The sequence below is a fragment of the Anomaloglossus baeobatrachus genome, chromosome 3 (genome assembly GCF_048569485.1).
Source record: "Anomaloglossus baeobatrachus isolate aAnoBae1 chromosome 3, aAnoBae1.hap1, whole genome shotgun sequence".
NCBI classification, from domain to species: domain Eukaryota; kingdom Metazoa; phylum Chordata; class Amphibia; order Anura; family Aromobatidae; genus Anomaloglossus; species Anomaloglossus baeobatrachus.
Genome location: NC_134355.1, coordinates 605,300,926 through 605,324,179, shown reverse-complemented (window position 1 = coordinate 605,324,179; position 23,254 = coordinate 605,300,926). Strand labels below are relative to the sequence as shown.

Here is a 23,254-nt window from a genome sequence, read left to right as displayed (position 1 = left end):
ACCTGAAGGATTTTAGCTAACATCCTATAATCACCGTCTTTTGTTCTGTAATTAAGGCCATTACTGTCGCACCACAGGAGGTTGTTGTTTTCCATTGAGTTTAGCCATTAAGCCTGCTTTCCACCTTACAATTAGGTGTGTGATCTCGTATGCGATGTGTCACGCCCAGGTCGCATATACGATCTGCCGAGATCGTACATAGGTCGTATATTTGCCGTCACACGTGAGTTATGAAATCTATGCAAAATTGATCAATATTTTGTACGATCTTTTAGATCATGTGTGCGATGACGTCAGCATAGCCCACCCCTTTTTTCCGGAATGGACGAGGCGTTTTTTTTTCCTCTCGGTTAAACCTTTTTTTTTTTTTTCTCTTTTATCACGCAAATACAATATCAAAAACAAGTCAAGCAAACTTAGCCCAAAAAAACAGAATCAAAAAGAAAAATATTAAAGAATTAAAACCTACCGTCAAAAACAAAATCAAATCACAATGTGTGAAACACCAAAAAAAACGCACAAAGGACACAGAAGCACACGCAAAAGAGTTTACCACAGGACCAGATACATACATAAATGCAGTATTTTACCGCAGTAGCAAAAGCAACGCAGGTGTGAACAATTAGCTTAGGGGGGGGCCTGAGTCATGTCGTGTCACGACACACCGCCATAACATATGACATTGATAATTTCAATTAGACAGATCGTTAGTAGGGTGCCACACGTTACAATATACTCGTTTCGTACAACAAACCGTACAATATTTAAAAACTGAACAACGTGTATGCGATCAACGTTTTTGCGTTCAATCTTGATAGCACGAAGGTGTCACACGCAACTACGTCACTAACGATGCCAGATGTACGTCACTTACGACGTGACCCCCCCGACACATTGTAAGATCTATTGAAGCGTGTAAAGCCCGCTTTAGTTTCTAGTTAGTTTTATTCAGTTTGGACTAAAGGGGGCTTTACACGCTACGATATCGTTAATGTTTGGTCGTCGGGGTCAAGTTGTGACGCACATCCGGCGTCATTAACGATATCGCAGCGTGTGACACTGACCAGCGTCCTTAAGCGACCTCAAACATGGTGAAAATCGTTCACCATGGAGAGGTCGTCCCAAACTCAAAAATCGGTAAGGGTTGTTTATCCAGGTGGTTCATCGCTCATGCGGCAGCACACATCGCTATGTGTGACACCGCAGGAGCGAGGAACGTCTCCTTACCTGCCGCCGGCCACAATGAGGAAGGAAGGAGGTGGGGGGGATGTTACGTCCCGCTCATCTCCGCCCCTCCGCTTTGATTGGCCGGCCGCTTAGTGACGTTGCGGTGACGTCGCTGTGATGCCGCACGTACCTCCCCCTTGAAGGAGGGATTGTTCGGCAGTCACAGCGCCGCCGCCGACCAGGTAAGTATGTGTGACGCTGCCGTAGCGATAATGTTCGCTACGGCAGTGATCACAAACAATCGCATGCACGACGGGGGTGGGTACTTACACGGTCGCTATCGCTACAAATTGCTAGCGATATCGCTACCATGTAAAGCCCCCTTTAGGGTCATTTGACCCTCTTTCGGGACTTTAGGGGGGAGCTCGAAATTTCTGGGACTTCTAGTGTTAAATGGTGTGAATTTGGATTAATTGGCAGAGCAGACTTTTCCCACCAAAGCTCTGCCCAGTTTGGTGACGTTTGGTGGGGCTGGCAGAAAAACACTAAAAGGTGCAAATTGTTTGTACAATTTCAAGTTGCGCAAAAATGTTGCGATATTTCGAGGTATTTTATGCCTCAACATTGGTGACAACACGATGATAACTCAGGCCCAACATGTCCTGGTGTCAATAGCTTTACGGAATTTCACGGGGAACAGAAAACATAACTTGTTTGACCTTCTTTTGACTCTTAATATGTCTAGAATACAAAGCACAGTATATAAGAAAGACATAGATGAACTGAAGTGGCTGTAGAAAAGAGCGACCAAGGTTATTGATGGAATGGGTGAAGTAAAATATCAAGACAAGTTCTGCAACTTGGGGTTATTCAGTTTGGGAAAACGAAGGCTTAGGATGGATCTTACTACAATGTACAAATATATGACGGGACAGTACAGTGACCTTTCTAATGATGTTTTTTGTCCTGTGACGTGGGACAAGGGGGCATCCACTACGTCTAGAAGAAAGAAGGTTTAATCATAATCACAGATGCAGATTCTTTACTGTAAAAGTACTGAGACTATGGAACTCTCTGCCGCATAATGTTGTAATGGTTGATTCTCTTCTAAAATACAAAGAGGATAGATTCTGTGATTGATCCATGGAACTAGTCTGATTGCCATATGTGCATTCGGGAAGGAAATTGTCCCTAATATGGAGCTTACTGTCTGCCCCATGGGGTTTTTGTCTTACTCTGGATCAACATGTAGGGCTTTGTGCCCACGGGACTCTGTATCTGCGGATTTTTCTGCATCAAAACCCGCAGCTTCCCCCCGGACTCCGCACCTTTTCATATGTGTGGATTTGATGCGGATTTCACACGGATTTGACGCTGATTTTGTTGCGGATTTTGCGGGTTTTTTTTTTTTATTCCATTAAATAGGCAAAATCCGCACGAAAATCCGCAACATTAATTGACATGCTGCAGATTTTTCCGCACGAAAATCCGCACGATTTCCGCTGCGGAAAAATCCGCAGCGTGGGCACAGCATTTCCCAAATGCCATAGAAATGGCTGGGGAGTAGCTGTGCTGCAGATTTCTGGAAAATCAGCTGCTTTTCCACGAGAAATCCGCGACAAAATCCGCGCATTTTCCGCAGCGTGGGCACATAGCCACAGGTTGAATTCGATAAACTTCTGTCTACTTTCAACTCTACAGATTATAAAACCATCAGTGTTTGTTTTCTAGACATAAGCGTGATACAATATTTAATCTTTTTGGCATGGTGGTAGAAGTGCTCCAATTCCAGACACAAATTAACAATTTCCTCCTTCTGCGGAGAAGTCATATGGATTTGTGTGTGATATCTTCATGTTTTGTGTGTGTGTGTATGTGTATGTGTATGTATATATATATATATATATATATATATATATTACATAAATATATATATATATAATATATATATATTACATAAATATAGATATAGATATATATGTGTGTATATATATATATAGATAGATAGATAGATAGAGATATATATATATATATATATATATATATATATATACAGATAGATAGATAGATAGATAGAGATATATATATATATATATATAGATATATATATATATAGATATATATATATATATAGATATATATATATATAGATATATATATATAGATATATAGAGATACTGTATATAATATAGTTATATTTATTATAGTTATTTATATTTTTATATATTTATTTATACACGTATTATATATGTATTATTATTATTATTATAATAATAAATACTAAAAATATAAATAATAATATATAATAATAATAATAATTTTATATTATTTATATTTTTAGTATTTATTATTATTATTATTTCGATTATTTATTATTTATATATATTTATTTATTATATATGTATTTATTTTTTTAAATTATTTATTATTGCTTTTCAGGGATTTACGGTTCAATAGGATAAAGGATATTCAACCTGGTGCATTTAGACATCTGAAGAATCTTAACACCTTGTAAGTATTTTCATAGTAATTCAATTACTATTCAATTGTCTTTATGGTCTTTCATTAATTAATTTAATTTAGGCTTTATCTTTTAAAGGGAATCTGTCACCAGCTTTTTGCCACCTAATCTCAGAGCAGCATAGGGGCAGAGATCCAGATTCCAGCGAGGTATCACTTACTGGGCTGCTTAGTGTAGTTTTGATAATCTACTGCTGATTAAATAGTGATTTTATTATTACAGGACTACTTGGTGTGCTGCCAAGTAGTCCAGCAGATTCATGAGCTCTGTATAACCCCACTCCCACCACTGATTGGCCACTTTCTGTGTACATTTTATACTGTGGTAGGGGCTCCACATTCAAATTTCTGCTAGAGAAAACATTGACTTTATCAAAATGACAACAAACAGCTCAGTAAGTGACACATCGCTGGAATCAGGGTCTCTGTCTCTACAGTGACCTGGTCTCAGATGGGGTAGCAAAAACCTGGTGACAGATTCCCTTTAAACAGAGGTCAGGGTACCTTGTATCATATATGCCTTTCTCCTTTTATTCTATATTTTTGGCACTTCCCTGTAAGTTTTTAGGCTTTTTTTTGTTGTTGCCCCTTTTTAACTGTCTCTTTTTACTGGAGAAGAGGAAAAAACATTAATTTCCAAAAGGAAGAAAGCAGGCGCACTATGGTCACCAATTTGTAGATAGCCAAAAGTATCTATTGAGGGGTGGTTCTTCATTTGGAATCCTAGTGCCCTACATTGACGATGGGTTCAGAAATAGTGTTGAGCGAGTTGTTGACTATTCGTACACGCTCTGCTGTTGGTGAGTATTATCCGCTACTCGCATATTCGTTATGAGTAGTGAACGCAATGTAAGTCAATGGGAAATACTCGCTAAGTAGCGAGTAATCCGAAAGCCGTACTTTTCGTGCAAGTAACTATTAGTACGGCTTTCGGGTTACTCGCTATTTAGCGAGTATTTCCCATTGACTTACATTGAGTCCACTACTCGTAACGAATATGCAAGTAGCGGACAGTACTCGCTAACAGCATAGCGCGTACGAACAGTCAACTACTCACTCTATGGATGAGAGTTTTTGTTCCTTTGGATAATTGGCCAAACCAAGGTCTTCTCTATAAGTCATGTGGCAAGACTTATTATTGTCACGCTGACTTCTAGGATGATGGCTACCTCCAATACAGAAGATGACACTATTCCTCTGAGACCAGGCAGGGCTCTCTAGGAAATCTGACCTGCTCTTCTAAGGGGTACTTTGCACGCTGCGACATCGCTAGCATTGGCTAGCGATGCCGAGCGCGATAGTACCCGCCCCCGTCGCACATGCGATATCTTGTGATAGCTGCCGTAGTGAACATTATCGCTACGGCAGCTTCACACGCACTTACCTGCCCTGCGACGTCGCTCTGGCCGGCGACCCGCCTCCTTCCTAAGGGGGCGGGTCGTATGGCGTCACAGCGACGTCACACGGCAGGTGGCCAATAGAAGCGGAGGGGCGGAGATGAGCGGGACGTAAACATCCCGCCCACCTCTTTCCTTCCGGATTGCAGACGGAACACAGGTAGGAGATGTTCCTCGCTCCTGCGACTTCATACACAGCGAACGAGGAACAACATCGGACCGTCGCTGCAGCCAAAATAATAAAAATGACCGACACTACACCGATCATACGATACCGACGCTTTTGCGCTCGGTAATCGTAGTTAAAACGATTTACACATTACGATGTCGACAGCGATGCCGGATGTGCGTCACTTTCGATTTGACCCCACCGACATCGCACCTGCGATTTGTAGTGTGCAAAGGGCCCCTAACTCTACCTTCACCGGCTTGGCCATCTCCACAGGTACAAACTGTGCTCCCAAGGCCTCATACCAGTTAGACATGCCAGCTGTGGCCCCGGAGTTCACCAGGCATGTAATAAGATGATATTGCCGGCAGTGTAATAATTTATGATGGCAATAACGTGTAAGACTCTCGGATGAATGCAGCAATTATTCTCTGCTCAGTAAGCTGATCCCTCTCGTGAATTCGTATTAGAAGAACTAAGATTGAGAATTGGAAAAAGGAAGCAGGAAAATGATTCAAGTAAACTAATATGCCCACATCCATGAGTGAGGATGGGGTTTGTTTTTCCGACGTTTCTGAAGTGGATTCTTATTTGGATCTGTTCACACTTAATTTGGAAGGATTGTTAGGAGCTGTCAACACAAATTCTGCTGCTCTCTGAGCCTGAGTCTCCAGTATCTACTGGAGGGTATCCATCAAAATACAAATAACAGTGAGCAGATGTCGTGATGCAGAAGATTTATTATAAAGTTATAGAACTAATTCTACGAAAAAAACATCAACATCAGTATGTCAAGGGGTTGTCCTGCAGTTTGAAAACCATGTTTAAAGGAATTTTAAAGGGAAGCGGTTAGGTCCTGTATGCACCCACAACCACGAGCAGTTCTGGGTGCATATTGCGAATCCCTGCCTAACTGTCCCTGTATACACTAGCATAGATAAAGAGATCTTTAGACAAAGGATTACTTAAGATCCTTTATGTTATGCTAATGAGGCCAGAGACTAGTGGCAATGGCGTTAGTTCCCTCGACTCATCTGCCCTCTTACATGTAAGCACGCTCCTGTAGGCATGCTAACGTGCTAATGAATGCGCAGCGTCAGAGGCATGGTCGATCTCACCTCTCTGCTGTCACCACTCGTTTTCGGCTCAGTGCGTAAGATCAGAATGTCCTCGGATGTCCGGTCATGTGCATTACACCAGTTTGAAGCCAGAATGCGTACACCTGGCTTCATAGTACGCGTGACCAGAAGTGACCAGAAATCCAGCGTCGGGCGCAGTGCTAGCAGAGGTGAGAGCGACCATGCCTCTGATGCTGCGCATTCATTAGCATGTTAGCACGTCTACAGAGGCATGCTAATACGGCGGATTAGTCAGGGGAACTAACGCCCTTGCAACTAGTCCCTGGCCTCATTAGCATACTGCATACTGGTGTAGTGCACATGGCTGGACGTCCGAGTACGTTCTGATCATGCGCATTGAACTGAAAACCAGTGGTGGCAGAAGAGAGGTGAGATCGACCATCCTCTGACGCTGCGCAATCATTAGCATGTTAGCATGCCCACAGGGGTGTGCTAACATGCTAAGGAGGCCGACTAGCCAGGGCAAGTAACGCACTTGCGACTAGTCCCTGCGCTCATTAGCATACCATAAAAGATTTTTAGAAATACTTTTTCTAAAGATCTCTTTATCTATGCTCGTGTATACAGGGACGGTTAGGCAGGGATTAGCAATATGCACCCAGAACTTCTTGTGGTTCTGGTTGCATACAGGGCCTGACAGGTTGCTTTTAAATTCCGATTTCTAAAATTTGTTAATACCTCTTTATTCTGCTATCGTCCCCGGTGTTCCGATTTCACTGCGAGTCCCAATGCACATCGATAGAGAGACCAAAGAGTTCAGCTTCACAAATGCGCTGAATAAGCATAGAGAAACTTTTTTCTGTATGTGAGGGGACTTGGAAGACGGTGAATCTGGTGCCGAAACCTGAACATCAGACCTCATTCACATGGTAATATTTTTGTATCAGTGTAAACCAAAGCCAGGAGTGGAACTTACAGAGCAAAACAATCATTGAATGATGGACTCCTGTTCTGTGCTTTGGAAACGCTCCTGGTTTTAGCATAAAAATACTGTTGTGTGAATGAGTCCTTACTAAATGCCTACAGAAATGGCCATATAGATTGGATAAAGCCTTGGTTCACATACCCCAGTTTATGTAAGGGTTAGTTTTCATGCTGTTTGGGCACTTTGAAGGCACCACATCATCAGAAGCGAGGACAACAACAAATGCATGAAAGACTCCTCCTCAGCTGTACATTACACCTAAACCTTCATCAGATAAACTCCAAGAGAAGGAGAAGATACAACCATATGTCATCTCATTGTCATCTTTTTTTTACTTTTAGGCTTCTAAACAACAATCAGATAAAACGGATCCCAGGTGGAACATTTCAAGATCTAGAGAACCTGAAATACCTGTAAGTGGTATTTTATTTACTGTAAATGTTAAATGTTGGAGGATAAAGATTAAAGTATAGATGGACAGGTGACGAAATTAAGGCTTAAAATGGAAAAAAAAATATTTAAAATGTTATGTCATATGGGTGGGTTTCCAGGCGAGGACTAAATGAAAGGATGCACATGTGGGGCAGGCTTCACCGAAAAACTATAGACTTCAGTGTGGACATCAGCAATCTTTGTTCCTTACTCAGATGTTTTGGCCTCCAGGGGTCAGAGGGCTGTGGCCTTCTAGTATGGGGGATCCATAGTTATCTGTGTTTTGTCATATCATATTGTTACGTTGGCTGCATTTTATTGTTTATATTATTCCTGCAATTGTTATCCTGACTGCAGGTCTCATGGCCTGACCTCACAGGCCGATATTTGTATTGTAATGTCCTATCAATTAGTGCTAGAATGGGACTTTTTATCTAGTGACTCTTTGAGTAATATCACTTTTTTCTTTCTTAGTAAAACACCGTTTTTTGTGGAGTGATTACAGTCTATTACGCTTAAAGCTCTGCTAAAGTGATATCACTATATCTGTTCCCTGCCCCTAATAAAAAACATACCTGCCACTGTCCTTTACTCTTCCCTCGTGCTCCTCTGGTCTCGTTCCACCATCTTGTGACTGCAGCCCCTAACGCTATGTTCGCACGTTGCGTTTTTTTCCGCGTTTCTGCAGCGTTTTTAGCAGCAGCGTTTTTGCGCTAAAACGCATGCGTTTTTGTTTTCCAGCAAAGTCTATGGGAAAAGCAGAAATCCTGTCTGCACTTTGCTTTTTTTTTCAGCAGCGTTTAATTTGCATATTTGTGGTCAAAAACCATGCTGAAAAAGAAGCAGCATGTCAGTTGTTTTTGCCATTTCTGCAGCGTTTCCTTAACATTGGAGTCAATGAGAAATGGCAAAACGTAACCAAAATCACAATTCCTGCGTTTTTCATGCTTTTTACCTGCTTTGGCTACAAAAACGCATGCTTTTCTGGACAAAAATTAATGGGTTCTAATGTTCCTTTACACACACACAATAACCGAAAATTTAAATGTTAAAAAATTATAAACTTCACCTATTTTTCTGATAAAATGTGCATAACCACTATTTTTTCATTAAAATTGATAATTTCCCATATAGTTTTATTAAAAGTTAATTTTATACTTTTTTTCTCTTTATTCATTCTTTTTGACTACTTCAACTTTATTTCTCAGTGTCTTGATCTCAAAAACGCATCTGCAGAAACGCAGGTGAAAACGCAGGTAAAAAGCGCTAAAACGCACTAAAAACGCGGTAAAAACGCATGCGTTTTTAGCGCTAAAAAATGGTCAAAAGCCATTTGGTCAAAAACCAAGGGAAGGAAAACGTGCAGAATAAACTGCAGGTACTCCGACGCAACGTGCGCACATAGCCTTACAGAAGTCTCAGCTAACAGTCACAGGCTCTCAATGTAAGTTTATGACAGCCTCATGCTGGTTCTCATAGACTTGCACTGAGCAGCGATCTCTGATGTGCCAAACAAACATCGTGGAGTCATCCGACAGGTCACAAACAGCTGTAGACAACTGGAGTTGTGCCGAGAAGAGAAGTTGGAGGTTAGTAAATATTTTTCTAGGGGCAGGGAGCAGTCATTGGTGATACCACTCCACCAGAATGGAGTGTTAACAAATAAAATCTAGTGCTTCTCAATTAGCTTTTTTTCCCCTTTTTTAAGTAATTTTTGTAGACTTTTATTGTCCTAAAATAGTGGTCCCCAAACATTCTTATCTTGAGAGCCATATTCAGCTGTGAGAAGATCACGAGCCACATCCAGAGCACCCTGAGAAGTGATATGCAAATCCCACTGAACATGTCCTTGTGTTCTCAAGTTGTCTGCAGTTGGGAAGGGTTTATCTCAGACCATCGTGTGGTTTCTGGTTATATTGTATTGCTGAAGTTGTTGAAATCTATTTGGCCAGCCAGACTATAGATATGTATTACACGATCCACCAAAATTTATATGGAACTAAAAGGCCCTAGTACTGAGGTGTCCACCATCTAGTGAACGATTGTCACGCCGATGAACCATGCACATTTCACGCCATACTGGTGGTTAAAATTGTTCAAACTGGTCATACAGCCCTTTCATTGGTAAGAATAGACGGTTAGTGGGTATGTGGACATTGTAATTTATAGGCACAATAAGGCCTGCGTAAGGCCGCTTTCACATTACGTTTTCACCTACGTTCACTGGTCCCGTCTGAACCCCCTCTCCCCCACGCAAAATATGTTTTGGATGCATGCGCCGAAGGGGCCATTGACTATAATGGAGCAGACGGAGTCAGCGTGTGCTCGATCTTCCACCATTTTGGGCATATACGTTTTCTGCAGGCGGACACCCAGACGTAGTAGACTTAGTAGACAGATGTTAAAAAAATAAATAATAACGGATAATATACAAATGGCACTACAGATGTAAAATTGTCCTTTCATTTTTAAGGCATTTTAAATGCCATAGGGCCCAATTCATCACCGCTTTTATTCAAGATCTTAGCATAAAAAGCTTTGAAGAGTCACTAAACTTTGGCACTAATGTGATGCGGCACTAAAATTGTGCGACTTGTGGCTTTCTTACACTATTTTCGCCCAGTGCGGAGCTGAGGTGGGACGGGGGCTTAGCAACCCCTGTTTGTCAAACTCATGACTGGCTCCGTTCTTTAGCTACAACTCCCTGATTGGCGTAAGACCTACGTGCCTCCATGTGTGCCTCGCCACAACATTTGTCCATCTCTCCTGATTAACTAAAGGGCTTGTCCAGTCTAAAATGACAAGTCTTCAGTCACTCTGTGTCACTATATGACTGCAGACTTGTTAATAGTCACATCGCATGCACTGTGAGGATTCACCGGTGTCAACGCTGTCAACGGCGGTCACGTGGCCACGAGTATGTGATGTGCAGACTCCCGGCCACATTCCGTCTAGAGAGGAGCTGGTTGATCAATTGAATTGAGCGAGGCTGCTCTCATCTTGTCGAATTTTAGCTGGAAGTATACATATCGCATATTCGCATTCCCGGCTCTGACATCGGCAAATCCTTACAGCACACAGTGCTCAATGTGAGGATTCACAAGTATGCAGTCACATAATCTGCAGTCATGTGTGCCTCCTAAAAGGGTAGTCCGCTAATAGGACAACCCCTTCTCATTCCCCTTGTTTGCCCCTATGTTAATAAAGAAGCCTATACTCACCTCCTGTGTGGAGGCGCGCCCATTCCTGGGGCTCACGTGAGGTTGTGATGTCACACGAGCTCTACACCCAATCACCACCGACTTTTCTCTACCCACCTTTGGGCATATAAGTAACTGGAAGTGAGTGACCAGACCCAGCTCACCTACTATTGATTAATTATATATATGAAGGCGTGGACAGAGAAGCTGGTGATGATTGGGTGTGGGGCTCATGTGACGTCACAACCTAATGTGAAATCTGGGAACATGTGGCATCACCGTTGGAACTGCGCCAGCACAGGAGGTGAGTACAGGTGTTTTTTTATTTTTTGGGGCAAACGTGGGATTGAGAAGAGGTTGTGCAAGTAGTGGACAACCCCTTTAATGAATCAGGCGTGTCTGACTCAAGCATACCACCTCAAGGCATTTTTAAAACTCGACTGTCTTGATGTATCAGGGACTTGTTGTATATAGCAAAATGTAGGGTAGGAAATAAGGAATTCTAGGCAATAATAATAAAAACATTTCGAGAGCATTTCTATACCGGCCTTCCACTATTTAGACCATAGTTTGTGCTTCTCCATATACAATAAGCTATAGATGTGCAGTGTGTGTTACATGTACAGTGTGTAACATATTTTTTTTTTGAGCGGTTTTATTCTAATCACGTCCAGTTGCAGCTGCTATCCTTGTTGCATGGAGGAAATCCAAAGTTTTGATCAGTCACAGACCTACTGATGTAGAGTAAGTGGAACATGCTGTGAAAGCCAAGGATAATGGGCCGGATGTGCGGAGTCTGTTCCCACTAAGCAAAATGAAACTGCGAACTACAAATACCATTGTACAAGGAATGTGACGTCTCCTTTCTGAAGACCTTTCTCCTATGCCGCCCATGTGCGATGGGTCTACAACTTTCCGACAGAAGATTTCGGATCAATGTCTTCTTACTTTATGCAATAAAGAACATGTTTGGGGCAGAAGAACTTCACTCTCTTAACAACAATGACTCGTACTCCTAGAGGGGTTGTGCAAATCACTTAATTTTAATTGGGGTTTTTTTGGAAGGGGGGGGCAATATACTTTGTTATATGTTATGTTTGTCCTAAGGGATCCACATTTACAAATTTCAATGTTTTTTTTAATTCTAAGAACTTCGGCTTGAGGACCAGGACCTGATCAAAATTATACCCGAATCCATTACCTTGTTAGCAAAAATAATTATTCACTCAAATTTTGCTAAGGTGGTCCTGGACGCACGTTCCGACCTACTTGTGTTTTGTCCATCTCCTCACTCCTCTGGTTGCTGTAAAACCAGAACTGTCAATTGAGAAGATGGGTGGGGGGTGGAGAGAGTGAAAATGATAAGATGCTCTGAGATGCTTTATCACGCCAAGGGTTCACCAAGTCTAGACACACTTGAACAATGGGCCGAGGCGAAGAGAATGGTGTTTAACAGGGACAAATGCAAAGTCCTACATCTGGGTAAAAGAAACGTAAAAAGCAGATATAGTATGGGAGGACTAGAACTAGGTGATCGCACCGGGGAAAAGGACTTGGGCATAATAGTAGATCCCAAGAAAAGGCCAACACAATTCTGGGATGTATCAAGAAAAGCATTGAATCTAGATCAAGAGAGATAATTGTTCCCCTATACTCTGCCCTGGTCAGACCCCACCTGGAATACTGTGTACAGTTCTGGGCACCCAAATTCAAGAAAGACATCGATATATTGGAGCAAGTCCATGGAAGAGCAAGGATGGTAGAAGGTCTGCAAACCACGTCATATGAAGACCGGCTAAAAGAACTAGGGATGTTTAGTTTGCAAAAGAGAGTCTTCAAATTTGATGTGAGCAGGCACCAGGGAGTCAGTTACTTCACAGTGACTGACTCCCCAGTGCCTGCGCACATCAAAATTGAAGACTGTGCCCACGGAAGGGCAAAAAGTACAGGGGCAGAGAACGACAGGGATAAAGCACAGTCGCAGGATTTCCGGCTACACTCCTGACATCAGAGGTGCATACTAAAGAAAAGAGGAGAAGAAATTGGGGTTAATAAAGACCAGAGGCCAGCTTATCTTCAGGGCAGCCCACGCCCCATAACCCAGAATATAGGAGATATAAAAGATTATTTTTTTTTTCCCAAACGAGCCCTCATCCAGAAGGCATACAGGTATGGCTAATTTCAGCTTTACGCCACCTGTATGCCCATATTAATAACTAAAAAAACGCAACAGGGTGACAGATTCCTTTCAATTGCCTTAATCATATGTTTGAGTAAGGCATGACGTCTGGCAGCATAGCAATGGATTTCATACTTGGGGTGTGTTTACAGGTAGATGTTATGGCATGGTTTTTTGTGGATTTTTCTGGTGAAGTTTTATTTATTTTTACACATTTTTCATATGTGGATAATTTTCTGCTTTGATTCAGAAGGCAAATATATGAAGGTTTTTTTAGTTTTTTGTTTTAGGTTATTTTTTCGCCTAAACTGAAATGATTCTAGAATTGACATTGTATCCTATTAGATGTGTTTTTCCCGTTAAAATGACTAGGAAGCTTGTACAATACTTATATTTGATTCCCTTTTTCATGTAGATTTCAAAGCAGAATCTGATCCAAAATACATGTAAGGCTGTGTGCCATGCTGCGTTTTTTTCAGTGATTTTTTTTTTGTGCTTTTGATTTCAGATTTAAAATCAATACTGCAAGGAAAAATGCATTCCAGCAAAGTGTATGAAAATGCTGAAGTGCTGGCCCACGTTACAGATTTTTCCCTTACAGATTTGATGCAGAAAAATTCTGTGCTACACAATTGACATGTCCATTGTTTTTGCATTTTTACCAGCGTTTTCCCTATCAGTGAATAAAAAAAAAAAGCAACAAAAAATACACTTTTTTCGCAGCGTTTTTCCTGCCAAGAGATACAGTTTTAGGTGCAGAAAATTTGCAGCTAAATCTGCAGTGTAGAAACAAACCCTAAAAGACTATAGGGTGCTTTACACGCTGCAACATCCCTAACGATATATCGTCGGGGTCACGTCGTTAGTGACGCACATCCGGCACCGTTAGCGACATCGCAGCGTGTGACAGCTAGGAGCGACGATCAACGATCGCAAAAACGTCAAAAATCATTGACACGTCGCTCCTTTTCATAATATCGTTGGTGGTGCATGCCGCTGGTTGTTCGTCGTTCCTGCGGCAGCACACATCGCTATGTGTGACACCGCAGGAACGACGAACATCTCCTTACCTGCGTCCACCGGCAATGAGGAACGAAGGAGGTGGGCAGCATGTTATGGCCGCTCATCTCCGCTCCTCCGCTTCTATTGGACGGCTGCCATGTGACGTCGCTGTGACGCCGCATGAAGCGCACCCTTAGAAAGTAGGCGGTTCGCCGGCCACAGCGACATCGCAGGGAAGGTAAGTATGTGTGACAGGTGTAGGCGATGTTGTGCGCCACGGGCAGCGATTTGCCCGTGTCGCACAACCGACGGGGCGGGTACGCTTGCTAGCGATATCGATAGCGATATCACAGCATGTAAAGCCCCCTTTAGGGCATCTAAAGATATCATAGCTAATACAACACAGCTATTTCCCTTACTTGATGATGAACGAATAGTCATTTTGTGCCAAAAAACTCTCTTTAAAGGGAACCTGTCACCAGATTTGTCCCCTATAAGCTGCGGCCACCATTAGCGAGCTCTTGTATACAACAATCCAGAATACCGTATATAAGAGCCCAGGCATATCTGTATAACTTTAAAACACTTTTATTATACCCACCTAATGGGTGGTCCGGTCCGATGGGTATCACTGCTCCCGATCCGGCGCCTCCTCTCTGCTGTTATCGCCGTCCTCCTTCTACCCAAACCAGTATGGATGACGTATCCTGCATCATCCACACAGGCCAGCATTACAGTCCTGCTGAGGGCAGATCAAAGTATTGTAAAGCGCAGGCGCGAGGAAAGGTTAAAGACCGGCCGCGCACTGGGCTGGGTAGAAGTAGGATGGCGATCGCCGCAATGAGAAGACACCGGACCAAGAGCAGCGACGCCCATGGGACCGGACCGCCCCCTAGGTGGGTATGATAAAAGTGATTTTTATGTTATAACGAGCGGCCTGGACTCTTATATATGGTATTCTAGAATACTGTATATAAGGGCTTACTGTTTGTGGATGCAGCTTATGGGGGCCAAATCTGGTGACAGGTTCCCTTTAAAGGGAGTCTGACACCAGGAGGTTTCTGTGAGCAGCCTGATGTAGGGGCTGAGACCCTGATTCTGGTGATATGTTGCTAATGTTACTGGGTTCAGAGGTTGTGTTAAAATCAAAGTTTTAGTTTTCTCTGCTGCAGATCCAGGAGTGCACAGTATGCTGAGCTGTGTATAACCTGCACACACCATTAATTGGCAGTTTTCTGTGTACATTGACAGCTACTAATCAGTGGTGGGAGCAAGGATACACAGAGCAGTGGACCTGGAGGCTGCAGACACCTAGTCCTGTAGTGATAATCTCCTGGTGATAAAACACCGATTTTAATGAAACATAACACAGTCAAATAAGTGACATAACTGGAATCAGGGTCTTAGCCCCAACATCATGCTGCTCTCAGATTACATAGCAAAAACCTGCTGACAGATTCCGTTTAAAAAATCGGTAGCCGACTTTTAGGGCTGAAACCTGGATCTAATTTACGTGTAGATTCTCTGGCTCTTACGAGACAGTAGTTCATCATCGATCAATATGGCTAATATACGACTTTTCTGTGGAAGTGATAAATTTGCTTTGTCTTTAAAGTCCTCAGCGCATCCTTTATTCTGCGCAGATTTAATTCACATCTTGTGAGTAGAACGACATTCTCCTTTCACTGCCATTTGCTGTACATGGGTTATAGATGCAGTTGTCATTTCGGTACAGAACACACGTCCGAATCCTCCATCAAATCCTTAATGTGTGAACTGGGCCTTAGGTTTAGGCTTCTGTGAGAGTGACAGTATAAAGTACAAAACTACATAACATTAACATAAATTGGCCTAACAAAAAAGCCTTGACCCTGGACAACCCCTTTAAGCGTACCAGGTGCTGAATTGTAGTATAGAAACGTTCCTCATTGATTGTTGAAATTGAAAAGCTTGTTTCCTCTATACGACAAGTATTGACCTAGAACATTAATTTGTGGCTTTCTAACTAGTTTTTCACGTTTTTGTTGAATTTGAGTGAACTTTTGATTGCCTTGTCTCTGTTTTTTTTCTGCGGCCACTCCTGAGACTTCACACTTTTTGAAATAGAAACCTCGTTGAGATCTGTGCGTTCTTCAGGACAAGGTTGTGCAGTATGGATTTTGTGGTTGGTGTTTGCGATTTGGGGGAATTTTAGCACTTTTGTTTGATTTTCATGTCCTTTTTTCATTCGTACCTCAGACATGTGTCAGGATACGTGTTTCTCATGACTGCCATACTCCTGTGAGGTTTGAACATTTTTTCTTTGTCGCTCCATTGGGAGACCCAGACAATTGGGTGTATAGCTTCTGCCTCCGGAGGCCACACAAAGTATTACACTTTAAAAAGTGTAACCCCTCCCCTCTGCCTATACACCCTCCCGTGGATCACGGGCTCCTCAGTTTTATGCTTTGTGTGGAAGGAGGCACACATCCACTCATGCATTCTCATATTAGTTATGTCGGTTGGAAGAAAAGAGGGCCCCCAAGGGGCCCCCGGCATGTTCCCTTCTCACCCCACTACGTCGGCGGTGTTGTTAAGGTTGAGGTACCCATTGCGGGTACAAAGGCCGGAGCCTCATGCCGTCTCCTTCACCATCCCTTTGCGGCTCTGGGAGAAGTGGGATCCGTGAGCGGTCATCCATTTACTGGGACCGTGCTCCCTCCGCAGCCCCTGTGGGAATCTGCCGGACCGGAGTCTATTCAACCTCAGGGACCGGGCCCTGCAACTCTAAGGTACTCTGTGTCCCCATTGGGGACTGTGCAGGGAGCGCACCTTCTTCCCGGACGCTGCGGCAGCTGCTGAATTGAGAAGTCTGGCGGACTTCCGCGCCGACCGTGCCTGCTTGTCGGGCGCGGTCTCAAATTTAGTCCCCGGCTTCATCGCGGCCTAGTCTCAAAAATCCCGCCCCCGGGCCTGCCAGTCAGGGGTAAGGGCGGGACTACCGACCTGACGTCGGATGTGAGGGCTGGAGCATCCTGCATGTTTCCTCCCCCCTCACTGATCACTGTGGGGACCCCAGATTCCCGCACTTTCCTGGCGCCGCCCATGGCTCCACTCCTCCCCTGAGAGCTCCGGCAGCCATTGTTTGGGCATTCTGCCGGTGGAGGATTCTCAGGAACAGCTCTGCAGCTCCAGGGGACCTAAGGCAGGGAATCTGGAGGACACACACACGCCGCTTGTTAGCGGTCGGTAAGCCACACCGGTCACCCGGTGCTGGTCCCCCCTAGGGTGCCGGAATAGATACATATTTATATATATATATTTCTGTTCGGTCGGGCTGTATACCCTTTTTTGCCCTTATACCCTCAGTGATCATTCTCCTAGGAGACAACAGCATGTCGTCCACAAGGAGCAAAGCTGCTAAGGCACAGGGTTTTTTTGCGGCCGTACCTCTTGTGGGGCTATGTTACCTGCGGGTTCCACCTACCCTCACTGTGAGCAATGCTCGACCCCTGTTTCGCTTGCTCAGCCGGAGCCTCGGTCACTAGTGGGCCCCTCGGCTCATGTAGACCCCCCTGCTCCCCCTGTCCAGGCGGCAGGGACAGAGTTCGCCTCTTTTGCTGAGAAACTCTGAGTCACTTTCACAATCCATGGCTCAGTCTATGGACAAATGGTCTGCCAAGCTGCTAGAAGCTTTGCAGTCAAGACCGGTCCTTACACAGGCCCCGGCCCCTGTTGGATCGTCGTCTCCAGGCCCCTCCTGGTCCGCGCCGCAGCGCGCTCCTAGGTTGGGCCCTAGGTCCCACGTGGAGGACTCCGGCCCGGACCACAGTCCTAGACCGGCTAAGCGGGCTCGCTGGGAATCTTCCCCGACTTCTTCACGCTGCTCCGGTTCCCAGCTTGAGGACTCTCTGGAGGACGAGGCGGACGTCGCAGCTCAGGGCTCTGACCCTGACGTCGCCCTTAACCTTGATACACCTGAAGGGGACGCCTTAGTGAATGATCTTATCTCGTCCATCAACCAGGTGTTGGATCTCTCTCCCCCGCCTCCTCCTATAGAGGAGTCGGCGTCTCAGTAGGAGAAACACCAGTTTCGGTTCCCCAAACGTACACGTAGTGCGTTTTTCGATCACTCTAACTTCAGAGACGTTGTCCAGAAGCCCAGAGCGGTTCCGGACAATCGCTTTACTAAGCGCCTCACTGACACACTTTACCCCTTCCCCTCTGAAGTCGTTAAGGGTTGGGCTCAATGTCCCAAGGTGGATCCTCCAGTCTCTAGATTTGCGGCTAGATCTGTGGTATCGGTTGCAGATGGCTCATCGCTAAAGGATGCCACTGACAGGCAGATAGAGCTCCTGGTGAAGTCCATCTATGAGGCCACGGGCGCGTCTTTTGCCCCGGCCTTTGCAGCCATGTGGGCACTCCAAGCTATCTCAGCTTGTCTGGCTTGGATTAATGCTGTCACACGTACTTCTGCTCCGCAAGTTGCATCTTTGACTTCTCAAGCGCCAGCTTTTTCTTCCTACGCCATGAACGCAGTCCTAGACTCTGCTAGCCGTACAGCTGTGGCATCCGCTAACTCTGTGGCAGTCCGCAGGGCCATGTGGCTGCGTGAATGGAAGACAGACTCGGCCTCCAAGAGGTTCTTAACCGGTTTGCCGTTTTCTGGCGAACGCTTGTTTGGCGAACGTTTGGATGAGATTATTAAGGAATCCAAGGGAAAGGACTCCTCCTTACCCCAGTCCAAACCTAAGAGACCTCAGCAACGAAAAATACAATCGAGGTTTCGGTCCTTTCGTCCCTCCGCCAAGCCCCAATCCTCTTCGTCCAGCAGGACGGAGAAAGGCCAGAGGAACTCCTTTGCGTAGCGGTCCAAGTCACGCCCCCAAAAGGCCACAGGAGGCACTGCCTCCAAGGCGGCCTCCTCATGACTCTCGGCATCCCCTAGCCGCATCCTCGGTCGGTGGCAGGCTCTCCCGCTTTGGCGACGCCTGGTGGCCACATGTTCAAGACCGATAGGTGAGAGACATTCTGTCTCACGGTTACAGGATAGAGTTCAGCTCTCGTCCTGCGGCTCTTTTCTTCAGAACCTCTCCGCCCCCCGCTCAGGCCGACGCACTTTTTCAGGCAGTGGACGCTCTGAAGACAGAAGGAGTTGTGACCCCCGTCCCCCTTCAGGAACGTGGTCGCGGCTTTTACTCCAACTTGTTCGTGGTGCCAAAAAAGGACAGATCATTCCGTCCCGTTCTGGACCTCAAGCTGCTCAACAGACATGTGAGAACCAGACGGTTTCGGATGGAATCCCTCCGCTCGGTCATCGCCTCGATGTCACAAGGAGACTTCCTAGCATCGATCGACATCAAGGATGCTTATCTCCACGTGCCAATCGCACCCGAACATCAACGCTTCTTGCGTTTCGCCATCGGGGACGAACACCTTCAGTTCGTGGCGTTGCCTTTCGGCCTAGCGACAGCCCCACGGGTTTTCACCAAAGTCATGGCATCCGTCGTGGCGGTCCTACACTCTCAGGGCCACTCGGTGATTCCCTACTTAGACGATCTTAGACGAGTCAGGGCCCCTTCTCGGGTGGCTTGTCAACACAGCCTTACCGTTGCTCTGACGACTCTCCAGCAGTTCGGGTGGATCATCAACTTCCCGACATCCAAGTTGACACCGACCCAATCACTGACTTACCTCGGGATGGAGTTTCATACACAGTCAGCGGTAGTCAAGCTACCGCGGGACAAACAGATTTCTCTGCAGGCAGGGGTGCAATCACTTCTTCGGAGTCAGTCACACACCTTAAGGCGCCTCATGCACTTCCTGGGGAAAATGGTGGCAGCGATGGAGGCAGTGCCGTTCGCGCAATTCCATCTACGGCCACTCCAATGGGACATTCTCCGCAAATGGGCCAGGAGGTCGGCTTCCCTCGACAGGAACGTCTCTCTTTCCCTTGCAACCAAGACGTCACTTCAGTGGTGGCTCCTTCCCAATTCTCTATCGCAGGGAAAATCCTTCCTAACCCCAACCTGGGCTGTGGTCACCATGGACGCGAGCCTGTCAGGGTGGGGAGCGGTTTTTCTCCACCACAGGGCTCAGGGAACCTGGACTCCGATAGTCTTCCCTTCAGATCAATGTTCTGGAGATAAGGGCAGTGTATCTAGCCCTATTGGCTTTTCATCGGTGGCTGGAGGGCAGGCAGATCCGTATCCAGTCGGACAACACCACTGCCGTCGCATACATCAACCACTAAGGCGGCACTCGCAGTCGTCAAGCCTTCCAGGAAGTCCAGCGGATTCTGCAGTGGGTGGAAGCCACAGCCTCCACCATCTCCGCAGTTCACATCCCGGGCGTAGAAAACTGGGAAGCAGATTTTCTCAGTCGTCAGGGCATGGATGCGGGGGAATGGTCTCTGCACCCAGAAGTGTTTCGAGAGATCTGTCGCCGCTGGGGAACGCCGGACATCGATCTCATGGCGTCACGGCACAACAACAAAGTCCCGGCATTCATGGCACGGTCTCAGGATCACAGAGCTCTGGCGGCGGACGCGTTAGTTCAGGATTGGTCGCAGTTTCGACTGCCTTATGTGTTTCCTCCTCTGGCGATGCTGCCCAGAGTGTTACGTAAGATCAGGTCTGACTGCCGTCGCGCCATTCTCGTCGCTCCAGACTGGCCGAGGCGGTCGTGGTACCCGGATCTGTGGCATCTCACGGTGGGTCAACCGTGGGCGCTTCCAGACCGACCAGACTTGCTGTCACAAGGCCCATTTTTCCATCTGAATTCTGTGGCCCTCAACCTGACTGTGTGGCCATTGAGTCCTGGCTCCTAGCGTCTTCAGGGTTATCTCAGGATGTTATTGCCACCATGAGACAGGCCAGGAAGCCAACGTCCGCCAAGATCTATTACAGGTCTTGGCAAATCTTCTTATCCTGGTGCTCTGATAACGGTTTTACTCCATGGCCGTTTGCCTTACCCACTTTTCTTTCATTCCTTCAATCCGGAATTGACAAGGGTTTGTCACTCGGCTCTCTCAAGGGCCAAGTATCGGCGCTCTCCGTATTCTTTCAAAAGCGCCTAGCCAGGCTTCCGCAGGTCCGCACGTTCCTGCAGGGAGTTTGCCACATAGTCCCACCTTACAAGCGTCCGCTAGAACCCTGGGATCTTAACAGGGTGCTAACGGCTCTTCAGAAACCACCTTTCGAGCCGCTGTGGGATGTCTCTTTATCACGTCTTTCGCAGAAGGTGGCCTTTCTAGTGGCAGTTACATCACTCCGGAGAGTGTCTGAGCTTGCAGCGCTGTCATGCAAAGCCCCCTTCCTGGTGTTTCACCAGGATAAGGTGGTTCTGCGTCCGGTCCCGGAATTTCTTCCTAAGGTGGTATCTCCTTTTCATCTCAATCAGGATATCTCCTTGCCTTCATTTTGCCCTAATCCAATTCACCAATGTGAAAAGGATTTGCACTCGTTGGATCTGGTGAGAGCACTCCGGCTCTACGTGTCTCGCACGGCGCCCCTGCGTCGTTCAGATGCTCTCTTTGTCCTTGTCACTGGCCAGCGTAAGGGCTTGCAGGCTTCCAAGTCAACCTTGGCTCGGTGGATCAAAGAACCGATTCTCGAAGCCTACCGTTCTTCTGGGCTTCCGCTTCCTTCAGGGCTGAAAGCCCATTCTACCAGAGCCGTGGGTGCGTCCTGGGCATTGCGGCACCGGGCTACGGCTCAGCAGGTGTGTCAGGCAGCTACGTGGTCTAGTCTGCACACTTTCACGAAGCACTATCACGTGCATACCTATGCTTCGGCAGACGCCAGTCTAGGTAGGCGAGTCCTTCAGGCGGCGGTTGCCCACATGTAAGAGGGGGCCGTTTCGGCTCTTTTTATTGAGGTATTCTTTTACCCACCCAGGGACTGCTCTTGGACGTCCCAATTGTCTGGGTCTCCCAATGGAGCGACAAAGAAGGGAATTTTGTTTACTTACCGTAAATTCCTTTTCTTCTAGCTCCTATTGGGAGACCCAGCACCCGCCCCTGTTCCCTTCGGGCTGGTTGTTCTTTTGTGTACACATGTTGTTCATGTTGAATTGTTGTTTTGGTTCATTGTTTTCAGTTCTCCGAACATCCTTCGGATTGAATTTACCCTAGACCAATTTATAAGTTTTCTCCTTCCTGCTTTTGCACCAAAACTGAGGAGCCCGTGATCCACGGGAGGGTGTATAGGCAGAGGGGAGGGGTTACACTTTTTAAAGTGTAATACTTTGTGTGGCCTCCGGAGGCAGAAGCTATACACCCAATTGTCTGGGTCTCCCAATAGGAGCTAGAAGAAAAAGAATTTACGGTAAGTAAACAAAATTCCCTTCTTTTATCCATAATTAAATGTAGACGTTCACATCTTTCAGAACAGCAGGTGTTACACCAGCCTTACGGTAGAAGAATCTGTACCCCAAGGAGCTTACATGTTTCTCACAATGTCACAGATCGCCAGTAATAAATGATGGCATGTTTGACTTGACGGGCCTCTTATTCCGTAGGCTCGAAGGTTGACTTCAGGTGTCTGGGCCCTCCAGCATCTCCTCTTGTCAGGACGTGTCAGATATCATTTTTCAGGATGATGGTGATTATATCGATGAAAGACTTCAGAGCTTGTGTAGTTTATTTTCTGGTGTTTTACACGCTTGTTAGTCGTGTGTGGTTTATTAAAGCTTTGGTTCCATTTGTTGGGTGACTTAAAAGCCAGAGTTCTGATGTCTCGTGTGTGGTCTCATTAGTGGCGGAAAAAAGTGTTTTGTGTAAATTCAGTGACGTGAAGAATCCTGAGGCCGGAGGAACAAAAGTTCTTCTAATACAGGACTGTCTTTACTGATCGTATTCATGAGGTGTTTGATCTTACTTTTGAACTTAAAGAGTTGTCCACTTCTTTTACTTTTGATGGCCTATCATTAGAATAGGTCATCAATGTCTGATCGGCCGGGTCCCACACCCTCACCGATCAGTTGTTCTTGGTCCCAGCGGCAGCAGCAGGCAGCTGGAAATGCTCAGTTCCGGAGATACTCCATCTTCGGATAGTGGCCGGTTACTACGGTACATATCCGCCTCCTATTGATCTGAATGAGAGGCAGATGTGCAGTACCCGGCCGCAACAACTTTCAGAAGACA

At 45.7% G+C, this 23,254-nt stretch overlaps 1 protein-coding gene across 2 annotated transcripts in view; it reads left to right on the top strand.

Annotated features, from left to right (window-relative positions):
- The window catches only part of PXDN (peroxidasin), a 230,280-nt gene that overhangs the window by 105,837 nt on the left and 101,189 nt on the right, over positions 1-23,254 (top strand). For both annotated transcript variants that reach the window (XM_075341062.1, XM_075341063.1), the window contains exons 2-3: positions 3,607-3,678; positions 7,659-7,730. In XM_075341062.1, the coding sequence (XP_075197177.1) occupies positions 3,607-3,678; positions 7,659-7,730 (144 nt within the window). The remainder of the gene's footprint in view (positions 1-3,606; positions 3,679-7,658; positions 7,731-23,254) is intronic.